The sequence below is a fragment of the Myotis davidii genome, unplaced genomic scaffold (assembly GCF_000327345.1).
Source record: "Myotis davidii unplaced genomic scaffold, ASM32734v1 scaffold3486, whole genome shotgun sequence".
In the NCBI taxonomy this organism is placed as follows: Eukaryota; Metazoa; Chordata; class Mammalia; order Chiroptera; family Vespertilionidae; genus Myotis; species Myotis davidii.
The window spans coordinates 1-11,394 of record NW_006297226.1 but is presented as its reverse complement, the minus strand read 5'-3'; the positions used below and the strand labels follow the sequence as shown (position 1 = coordinate 11,394).

At 54.0% G+C, this 11,394-nt stretch overlaps 1 protein-coding gene across 6 annotated transcripts in view; it reads right to left on the bottom strand.

The window, feature by feature from the left end:
- LOC102759330 (ATP-binding cassette sub-family C member 8) overlaps window positions 1-4,433 on the bottom strand; it is a 33,837-nt gene extending 29,404 nt beyond the window's left edge. For 2 of the 6 annotated variants that reach the window (XM_015570020.1, XM_015570019.1), the window contains exons 1-5: window positions 4,213-4,433; window positions 2,954-3,099; window positions 859-964; window positions 613-729; window positions 151-226 (exon numbers count right to left, since the gene is read on the bottom strand). In XM_015570020.1, coding sequence (XP_015425506.1) covers window positions 151-226; window positions 613-729; window positions 859-964; window positions 2,954-3,099; window positions 4,213-4,248 — 481 coding nt within the window. In that variant the 5' untranslated portion in view covers window positions 4,249-4,433. The remainder of the gene's footprint in view (window positions 1-150; window positions 227-612; window positions 730-858; window positions 965-2,953; window positions 3,100-4,212) is intronic. The other 4 variants (XM_015570017.1, XM_015570018.1, XM_006773035.2 and 1 more) reach the window with 2 other exon arrangements.
- Between the last annotated feature and the right edge of the window lie 6,961 nt (window positions 4,434-11,394).

Sequence of the window (11,394 nt, the reverse complement as noted above, 5' to 3'; positions counted from 1 at the left end):
GCACCCACCATGAGTGCGCACAGAGCAGACACTCAATAAATGCTGATTTTTCTTGTTCTCTCCATTCGGTGGAGGCATGGGGAGGGGCACTTCAGACATGAATCTAAGGGGGCACCCCAGACTATGATGGAGGGGTGAGCAGGACCTTACCTCGGGGGATGTGGATGGTGATGTTGGACAGTGTGGGAATTCCGTCGGGGGTCCATGTGAAGAAGCCTCCAATGATCTTCATTGGCAACACCCCACCGCCCGCGAGAGAATAGAAAGACAGCTGGATTTTCAGTGTTAAAGTCTCTTGCCTCCCCTCCTCCCTGAAAGCCAAAAAAGCCCCACTGATTCCAGTCCCTGGGTCACTTCCAGGACAGGGAAGTAGAGGAATGGTCTTCTCATGCCCACCCTGCCCGAGGCACCCTCCCTGAGAGGGTAGCCATGCCCCCCCCCTCCCCACACACTTGGTCAAGATAGAAGATTTGTCCCTATGAACCCTACAGGCAGGTACGGTGACCTTGGGGCAGAGGACTCAGCACATAGGTCTCTGGCCCTTCAGATGCTGAGCTCCTTCTTGGTGATGGTGCTGGGGGACCAGGCATGGGTGCAAGGTCTCGGACTCACCTGGACACAGCAATTGTCAGCATTCCCGTCTGCACTGGGGGCCAGCCTCTGCAGTGGGCCTGTGAGGCCCCGGCCGTCCTCCCGGGCAGGACGCTTTCGGTTCACGACCTTGAGGGGCTGGGGATGGTGAGGAAGAGGTGAAGGCCCCAGGGGCTGGGAGCTGTGCAGGGGAGCTGCCTTCCTGTGAGGAAAGGCTGAGGCAGGATGCAGGCAGGGCTGAGTGGCAAGGGGAGGCCAGGCACTCACCACGGCCTGGTACTTGCTGGCCTGGCCCTGGGGCGCAGGCTCCCGGGGAGCACACTGCTCCTCTCGGATCTCTGCACTGGACAGGAACTCACTCAGTTTTTGCACGCTACAGAGGAAGCACAGAGACACCCCTCACCCCTGCCAGGGGCAGAGGGAAGGGGAGAAGGGAGAGGGTGCGGCTTGAGAGAGCAGCTCTGAGAAAGTTCTGGATCCTGAGGTGCAGCCCCTACAAAGCTCCCACTAGAGGGGGGTAAAGTAGAGGCATCCGTGGTGGGAGCAATAGGTGTTACCAGAATTTGTTAGGGTTGAACAGTCCTCTGGAGTAGGTTAGGATCTGGATTAGGGCGGATTAGGTTTAGGAATAGTTCAATGTTAAGGTTGGTTAGACTAAAAGATGGTTGGTGTTAGACTATACGAGTTACTGTTAGAATTAAGGTTGGTCAGTGTTAAGGTTAATTAGCATTAGAATTGGTTATTAATAGTAGCTAATATTTATTGAGTACATGCTATATGCCAGACGCTATATGTCTTATAAGCATACAGTCTAATCCTGCCAGGGGAGGTGTATGATTCTCAACTCATAAATGAGAAGCCTTCCCCCCACCCCCAGGAATTTTCCTGTGGATCCAGAGGAGGCTCCAAAAGTTTTGGTTCATTTTCTCTCATCCCTGGGGGTGTGGAACCTGCCTTGGGCAGCTTGAGAATGGTCTGTATGCCTCTTTCCTCCCATTTGCTAAGTGTCCCATAGGCCCGGGGCCAGACAAGCCCTCCAACCCTCAAGGCCAGAATAGTCTGAGGCTCTAAATGCACGGTGGCCCCTGGTTTCTGCTCTGGGCACGAACCCCTCCCCTGACCAGGAGTAGACTGGCAGCTTCTGCCTGCCTCCTCCCCTCCCTCCGTGTCTCCTGGATCCAGCACTCTCTCAACAGTGAGTGTCTGCATACGGAAATGCTCCTGAGAATCAGCACCAGATTTCCAACAGGTGCAGCGTTCTTGAACCTGTGGTTTGTACACAGGATCACAGGGCTGGGGTGGTCCTGGGAGGGCGTGGTCATTAGAAGTCACAATGCATGGTCAATAGAACTGAGTCCGCACAGCCAGCCCTGGAAATGAGAGCTGATCTTTTCCAGCCTTTAGTCGCTGGTTAGATATTCCTTGGACCACAGTTCTTCTGAGTTATATATAACCCTTTCATCCTAGAACGCCTGCCAGAGCTTCCTCCTGTAAGTTGCTCCATCCATCAGCTACTTCAACCCCATAGCTACTTCTTCCTGCTAGCTGCCTCGGACCTGCCAGGGTCCCATGAGACAAGGGTGTCATTTTCCTCAAGGCTATCGGGTACAGAAGATATCTGTCGCTGTCTGGTCCCATTGACGATGAGGAAGGACATAGCCAGCTTTCCCCAGAGACATGAGATATTAATAGCCACTGTTTTCAAGGAGCTATTTCAGAGGCCCAAGGAGATCCTCACGGTCAAAGCCTCAGCCCTCTACCTTCAGGCTTTCATTCCCAAGAGAGCAATGCCTCTGGGAGAGTGGCAGCCACCACTGGGCTCAAAAGCCTGGCAGTGGGGCCTCCCAGAGCGCAGGCCAGTCGGGGACAGGACCCGGAGGCAGTGTGGGAAGTTGCTTCACTGACCAGGGCTGCGAAGGCTCTGGGACCCGTGGGAAAGACGGGATGCTCAGCCTGAGGAAAACAAAGATTCTGTGGATACCTTCTGAAACCCGGGGGCTGTCCTGTGGGGAATGATGGCGCTCATTCTGGGTGGCTCTGGAGGGTGGACCTAGGACCTATGGGTAGTATTTATGAAGATGTACCAATTTTGGCTCAATGTTGAATTATTTTTTTACAGAGTTATCTTGGAGTTGACATTGACATTGGAGCTCTGCAAGCAAGTTGGCTAGTCCTTTCTCAGGGATGGCTTGGAGGGGAGCCACCCCTCTGCCCACCACAACCAGCTCAGAGAGGCCCAGATCAATGGGGAGGCATGTCCTGGGACCAAATAGGTTTGTCTGTAACTGTCAGTCACTGGAGCCAGTGCTGGGGCTGCCACATGAGCTGCCTGTCCAGTGCCCTTGCTGGACCCTCCTCTCACCTGACTAGAGCTTTGACTGTAGACCGGACCACACTGGACAGCAGGAACAGCGGTGTGACCAGGATGTGGAAGAGGGAGAGGGAGGCGAAGGCCACCGAGGGCGAGAAGTCGGCCTCTTTGAAGAAGCTGGCGTGGCCCACGAAGGTCTGTGGACAGAGGCACAGAGTGTGGGCCCCTCCCACACCAGAAGGAAACAAGAGGCCTGGAACAGGGGACTCGAGGGGACCTTCCAGTTAGGGACACCTCCACCATCCTCACAGCCATCTCCTGGCAACGTCCCCAGCAAACTCAGGACTCCAAGCTGGACGGCTGGGATGCCCCTCCCTATCCTGCCCCCTCCTTGCCAGGGGTGGCCGGGGGGAAGCCCTCAGGTTGGGTCAGCTCTGCCCCCTCTCAGACAACAGTCCTCAGCCAGGAAAACTATAACCACCCAGTCACAGTGCTTGCCCCCTGGCTACCTGGCTGGCTCACTGTTACCCAGAATTCCCTGAAGAGCCAGGCCGGAACCAACCCAATAAATCATGTCGAAAGAGAATTCCCAAGCATGCCTGATAGGCTGTGACCACGTCACAGCTCAGGGACACTGGCCCCAGGGGAAATAAATGCATCTTTTAAAAGAACCGTAGCTATCACAGAAGCCAGGGATGGGAGTCCTGGGTGAAGGGACTGTGGGATCATGGGACCCAGGCCTTTTTGGAGAGGGGCGGGGGTGGTATGTGGGCACGATGCCGCCCCAATTGCTGAGCTCATACACGGCTTTGGTCAAAATCGCTTTAGAAAACCTCCACTGTAATGTCTAATGATGTGCAGGATTGTTCGTGCCGTGTCCTTACAGTTCAAAGGGCACGTTACAAAACTGCATGTGCGGCCCAGTCCTATTTTCATAAAAAGGTCATATTACGTGCCTTTAGAAAGGCCTGGAAAGGAACACATTAAAGATGCTGCCAGCGGGATTATGGGTGATTTAAATTCTCTCTGCCCTTTCCGTTCTGGGTTTCCCAACATTTCTACCATAAACATGCTTGGCAGCTATTTTTAAAAGAAGTTTAATTTCTTGAAGACTAAGCCTCAGGTCCTTCCGGGCCGGAAGCCCGAGGCCCTTGCCTTCCTGGAGTGGGGGAGGCGCCCCCTCCGCATAGAGACCTGCAGACCACTGCCCTGTTTGCGGCCCCCCTGCTGAGTCACCTTCCGAGAAGTCCCGGCCGAAGGGACATCCTGCCCCCACAGCCCACCCGGAGGCGGAGGAAGCAGCCACTTACGATGAGGACAGCTGCGATGGGGATGGCCGTGTTCATGAAAACTGTGGAGGAAGCACAAGTTCAGTGGGAGGGATGAGACAGCTGAAATGAAGGCCCCCTCCCCGGGGGGTGGAGGCAGTGCAGCCCGTGGGTCCCTTCCCCAGCCATGGGGTGAGCTGGGGCAGGGTAGGGGCAGAAGTCTAGCCCTGTGGCCCCTCCAGCTCCTTACCTGTTTCTCTCAGGACTCTTGTCCCCTGTTTCTGAGACGTAAGCCTTTACATAGAGGCTTCCATGCTCCTATTCTGCTCCACAGTGTGAAGAAAGCCCCGTGAAAAAGTGGTGGAGGTGGGATTGGAGAGGCGGTGGCCTGTGGTCAACTGGGAGGCCAGCAGCATGGGCTTCTGGAGCCAGCAAGTTGCTTCTCCTTCCTTTGCCTTTGGTCCCTGGATCCCCCCAAACGGGTTCCCTCGGAGGCTTAGAGGCTTCCTAACCTCCCATGGCTCTTGGGAAAGATTTCAAACTCATTCACACTGAGGTATCAGCAAAGAAGGACAGCTTAACGCGGGGTCTCCCTTAGCTCTAAGACTGAGAGTCCATGCCAGGCGGGGCAGTTGGTTTGTTTAAAGTGTGGCCCTCGGATCCTCCATAGGGACCCCAGAGAGCAACGAGAGCCGGACGTAAAGTCAGAGAATGGAGGAGTCCCTGCTACGTATGAGCTGGGTGACCTTGGGCAGGTCATTTCCCTACTCTGTGCCTCAGTTTCTTCACATGATCTTCATGAACTTGTGCTTACTTGTGCACATGCTCTGGCTTTCCCCCAAGGTGAGAGGGGATGATGTGGGGAACAGGCTCTGTGAGCCCCAGGTGCTGACTATCACACCTCGCCCGCTGCCAGCTTAGCCCTGCTCCCCAGGTCCCTGCTCCTCTGGCCCAACGTGGAAGATGCCTGAGGTCTGGGCATGGGGTCCTGAACTTGCAGAGAGAGCAGCCCTCCTACTACCACCTTCTTATCTCATCTTTCATTTTCCCCGTAGCCTCTTCCCGGCCAGCCCAGAAAGGAATCTGGTCTGTAATTAGCCAAATGAAAGCAAAGGAGCCAGGAGCCAGGCGCCAAAGGCCACGGGCTCAGCCTGTGCATGTGGCCCTGTCTAATGAACAGTGAAGTCTCTGACATGCTGAAGAAATCCGGAGGGCTAACAGCAATCCGAGAAGCTGAGTGTCTGTCTACTTACTTCAAGAATCCTGCATCCGCCAGTACATACACAGTGTATAGCAGCGGTTCTCAATCTGTGGGTTACGACCCGTTTGGAGGTCAAACGACCCTTTCACAGGGGTCGCCTAAGACCATCTTGCATATCAGATATTTACATTATGACTCATGACAGTAGCAAAATTACAATTATGAAGTAGAAATGAAAATAATTTTAGGGTTGGGTCACAACATGAGGAACTGTATTTAAAGGGCCAGAAGGTTGAGAACCACTGGTGTATAGGGAGGTCTGGACCCGAGTGGGAGGAAAACATAGCCCTGCCTTCAGGGGGCTCCTAGTTTGAGGAAGGAGACAAAACTATGCCCATAGGAAGGCCCTGATATGCTGGGGAGAAGGAAACATGGCCCTAGGGCAGCTGTGGGCAAACTACGGCCCGCAGCCGGATCCAGCCCGTTTGAAATGAATAAAACTAAAAAGAAAAGGACCGTACCCTTTGATGTAATGATGTTTACTTTGAATTTATATTAGTTCACACAAACACTCCATCCATGCTTTTGTTCCGGCCCTCCGGTCCAGTTTAAGAACCCATTGTGGCCCTCGAGTCAAAAAGTTTGCCCACCCCTGCCCTAGGGAGTTCCCAAGCAGATAGGGAAGACATTGTGCCCACCTGGGGGTGGGGGTGGGGGTGGGGGGCTTCTAATCTGATGAGGGAGACACAGCCCCTGCAGAGCTCCCATCTCATGGAGGAGATATGGCTGGGCTCCTGGGGCTCTGCCAATCGGTCTGACCACAAGCTTTTCATCAACACCAGTATCACACATGACCCTGCTTTAACTGCCCTTCCTGAAGAGGGCTCCACGCTGCCAGGTGCCCACAGCAGTGCCACAGCCCTCCCTCAGAGTCTCTGGCAGGGGCAGCATAAGCATTATTGGTTTTCCTATGGAAGAAGGGACCCAGGTCTGGGACTAGGACATAGCACAGCCATCACTGGCTGGGGAGAGGGACGAGGAGAAGAACTCCCATGAGGCCTGGGCCCTTGACCATCACCAACTGTATAGCTCTAAACACAAGGCAGCCTTGTCCCTCCCCTCCAGGGCCAGTTACTCCAGGAAGCTCTCTCAGGACAGGGGCCTCCTCCTGTTCCTCTCCTGCCTATCCCAGCAACTACCAAAGAGGGGGGTTCAAGCTACAAGGCACCTGTGCACCACCCCTCGGCCCTTGCCTCAGGCTGAGACCCCTCCCAGCTAAAGAACAGGTTCAGAGTTAGATTGTAAATTGTTGCAACTCTGCTTGGAAAGCAATCTGGTGCTTTGTAGTGAGAGCCACAGAGTTTAGACCTTCTGATCCTATAATCCCCCTCCTGGGAATTTATCTTGAATACGTAATCGTTTGAGAGAAGCAAAAAGCCCTCAGCAAGCTGGTGCTAGCTATTGCACTGTAACAGGCAAAGGAAACCACAGCCACAGCAAACAAACCACCGGAAATGAGATCAACTGGCAACATCCAACACCAGGGGCTGTTTTAGTAAATGTGGTTCATCAACGCTCAGGGTGATAATGCAATCACAGAACATGTCATAATTAACACTTTGTTCGGTAGCATGTTCTTCCTGGTTGTGATTTTCCTTCATTTATATTTTTTCTATTTTGTTGTCTTTATTCTTCTTGTAGCTGCTTGAGCTCTTTTGAGGAATGAGACATGCTATAAATAAATTTAAAAGTGAGTATTCCAAAGCGGATTCTCTCAAAAGGGAATCCATCTATAATAATAAAAGTGTAATATGCTAATTAGGCCAGACGACCTTCCGGATGAAGCCGGGGCTGCGAGGGAAGCCTGGGTCCCGGGTGCCAGAGGGAAGCCTGGGTCCCGGGTGCCAGAGGGAAGCCAGGGGGAAGGAAGGCCTCCTCTTGCACGAATTTCATGCATCGGGCCTCTAGTATGGTATAATTAATGTTCTACCCCATTCTGGCTGTTGTATGGAGACACTAAAGAATGAAAATATAATTTTTCATTTTCCTCACCCTCTTTTGCAAGGATGGCCTTTGTGCAGGAACTCTGAGTCCCCTTTGGGGCCGGGACTGGGGGATGGAATTACTTGCTGCTTGTATTTTAAAGGCCTCTCTGAAGAGCACCCCGCTGGGTCCTGAAATGGACAAGGCTGGAACTAGGGATGTCAGTCAGGCCTGGGAGGCTCTGTGGTGGGTGGGGAGGACGGGGAGCTGGCATCCCAGCTGTCGTGGGTTGAACACTGTGGCCTTGCCTCTTTACGGGGATGGTGATGGAGAGGTAAAAAAAAAAATATGACCAATAGATTTCTCTCCAACTTTGGCATGGGGTAGGAAAGAAAAAGGAAATCAAGATACTGCTTAGATCTTGCATATTAGGGAGCAAGGGATCCTGTTGAATAACACAAAGTGAGAGCAGAAGATTACAAAATGCTGTGCAAGTGTGATCCTGTGGTAGACAAGTTTAGCCGCACGTAGGCAGGCTTCAAAGGCCTCCTTCGAAAGCGAAAGCCTCTCTGTTGTGGTGTAGAGACGTGAGTAGGTGTTGTAGTCATCTTCCCCCAAAATATCCTCTAAGAAGAACTTATTAAAAAATTCTTTTTTGAGGGTCTTCTCTGTTCCAGGCATGATGCTGGGCTCGGAGGGGGGTACAGCAGTGAACAATATGCTGGCTTTTCCTACCCTTCCCAGATGAAATAAACCCACAAATCAACCGAAACCAACGCGGGGCGCAGGTCATCCCTGGCTTCACCTAAGGAATGCGGCCTGGCTCTGTGGGTGCCAGGGGCACCACAAAACCAGCAGCTTTTCATTTCCAAAGATAAATATTTCAGAAGCCACGTGGCAGGGAGCCGCAGCCAGCCACTTGTGCCTCTGGCTAACTGCAGCTTTGTCCCGGGGCTGGGGGTGAGGGCTGGCCAGGGGGAGCGGCAGGCTCACAGCCTGGCCTAACTGCAGGCGGCACCTGCAGGAGGGGGCAGTGTAGTTGGACGTGCACAGGGCTGTTTTACATTCTGTCTCATAGTCACTCAACGTCAGCGGAGGAGGAGAAAAGCAGGTCCCAGGGGAAGCACAGCAGGAGGCCCCACACATCACACTGATTCCTGCCTCCTTCACTGATGAGTCTTCCAGCTCCCCCGCAGCCACCCCCAGGCCCAAGAAGGTCAGGATATGCATCGGCAACCCACACCCACCGTGGCTGCACCAGCCGGTGGCAGGAAGAGCAGATATCGAAGAAGAATTTCAGAGGAGCTGGAGAAGGAAGAGGGACCAGGTCAGGAGGCCCTGGCTGGTCTGAGTCAGGGCCTTCCACCAAGGAGGACAGAAGGAGCTCCAGTCTTGGGCTATGGACCGGGGGCAGGTGCTGGGTGCCCTGTGAATGGGCTTCACCAGCATCCTCCTGCCCGTCCCACCCCCATGCATGGCATGGTTGGGTTTGGGGGTTTGCTTTTTGCTTTTCAGGACATGGTATGAGGCCCATCACATTCATCCAAGGAGGGCCCACCTGACTGTGGTTCAGACTGGACTGGGAGGACAGAAGGTCGTGACCCCAGAGCACTAGGAGAGATGGCAAACCCACCTTTCCTGCAGTTCAACTCCTTCCATGGCGCCCTGGCCTCAGGAGAAGACCCAGAGGCCTGCACACAGGGCACAAGGTCCTGTATGATCTGGCCTTGCTCCCCTCTGCTCACCGGATTATGTTTGAGTCTCGGACACACTGTCCTTCTCACCTGTAGCCCTTTGTACCTGGAACATTCTTCCCCTTACCTGGTTAATTCCTATGAGTCCTTCTTTGAGCGTCGACAATGAACTTCACTCTATGACTAGGTCAGGTGCAATTCTCACTGCTCCTATAGAAAACCCCTTTCTACTCATCACTCACCACACAGTCCCATGACCAGCTGCCCTACTAGACTGTGAGCAACCTGCAGGCGGGGACCGATATTTCTTCTCAACCCCGCACCCCCCAGCAGGTGCCCAGTGAAGATTTGTTAAATAAGTGAATAAAAGCAACAAAAGAGGCCAGGGCCGGATGAATACCACCACAGAGAAAGTGAGGTACTTGGAACTGACCCCTGGCTCCGACCACAGGCATGGCATGGTCACCCACAAGACTGTGAGGGTGGGACCATGCCTGTTACCCTCTTAACCTCCAAGGTCTCAGTAGAGTTTGGCACAGAGAGAAGGCTCTGGAATGGGTGCTGCATAAAGGACAGAATGAACTGGCAGCGTGCTGCTTGGTTGACTGGTAGGGCCTAGTACTCCTTTGTCACTTTTGCAAAGCTTGCCCTCAATACATGGCGGGGCTGGATACCTAGAGTTATGCTGCTGCTGCAAGGGAATAAGTATTGAACTGACTTCTAAAGGGAGTGGCCACAGCACTTGCCTCCAGCTTTTCCCCATTTTATGTTCTACTCATTGAAATCCTGCCCATCTCGCAAGATGCCACCGAGCCTCATCTTGCATGAAGCCCTGTGTGAACTCCCGGTCCACATGGGCTCCCTTCTTCTCTGTCATTGGCTGGCTGAGGACCTCAGTGAGTCATTTAGCTTCACTGAGCCTCAGTCTTCTCTGCTGTAAAACGGGACAATGGAGCTACACACTTCACAATGTTGGTGTGAGGATTAAGTGCACTCAGGCTTGCTAGGCAGGCAATGCGGAGCAGGTCCACACAGTGCACAGCTCCCTGCCCCACTGTTAGCTCTGACTTCTCAGCAGACTACACGCTCTTTGAGAATGGGGAGCACATCTTACTGACTCTTGCATTCCTCCCGGTACTTAGCACAGGGCTGAGCACACAGGGCTGGGCTCACTCAACACCCACTGAGTAACTGACGCCTGTTTTTCTTTGATTCTGAAGTTTGATGGTGGGGAAACTATACCCATTTCCTTTTCACCCCCTCCGGGATGGCCCTGCCCTGCCCTGCCCTGCACCAGGGCTCCACACACAGCTCTCAGTGAAGCTGAAGGTGAGACCATCAGATAGAGAGTCAGGGGTAACCTGTCTGCCCCACAGCCTGGCTGACTGGTGTAGGATGGCAGACTGAAAGGCAGCGCCAGATGGGCCCCATCAGGAAATGTGACTCCAGGGCTTCCCTGTGGCACCAGGACCCATGGCTGGCGCCGGGAGCGAGAGTTAAAGATGCCCCATTACCTCAAGCCTAATGACCTGTGTCCTGATCCCTGGGGACACAGAGCAGAAGGCAGGAAGTCTGGGAGGAGATCAATGGAAACACACTCAAAGCATATACCTGCAGCCAGGAGGTGCCTCACCTACCATCCATCTCTCCCCCTCCCTCTGACCCACACAAAGAAGCCTTCCCAGGAAGGGCGAGCCCTGAGCAAACAGCGCTGGGCTTTCAGAGCTTCCCGCGGGCTCCCCCCCTCCCCCCACACCCCCACCACAGCGCCTCTTCCAGGGATCCGCCTGGGCTGCTCTGCTGATCCTTCTGAGTCCCCCTCTAGGCTCCAGAGCCCCTTGCTCCTTCCAGAGTCATCTCAGCTCTTGACAACATACAGTCTCCTTTCCCTGGGTCCTCCCGGCTTCAGGCCATTCACAAAGCCCGGGCTTGTCTTCTCAGGTCCCCAGGGGACAAGAGCACCTACTAGATAGGCTGCTTCAGTGGGCCGGCCTGGGGACCTGCTGTTGTTTACATAGGATGGAATGCGGGATGAGCATACACCTCCTAGGAGCAAAGTAGCTGCCACCTGCCCCCATCACCATGACGGAGGCTGCCCCCTGCTTTCCTGCCAGTGCCTCAGTTTCCTTGCCGCTTCTCTCCCATTGCAGCGACCATGAGCCTGCCCTACCCCACCCTGCGGTGTTGTTGCTGGGAGAGAAAGTCACCTGGCAGGTGGAGGAAGCCATTTCCTCCCTCACTAGCTGTTCCCCCTGTTCTCAGGTGTCAGTATCTCAGGGGGCTGTACACAGGGTGGGGTTTCTGTTAACACAACCAGACCCAGGGGCAGGCGGAGCTGGCAGAGAG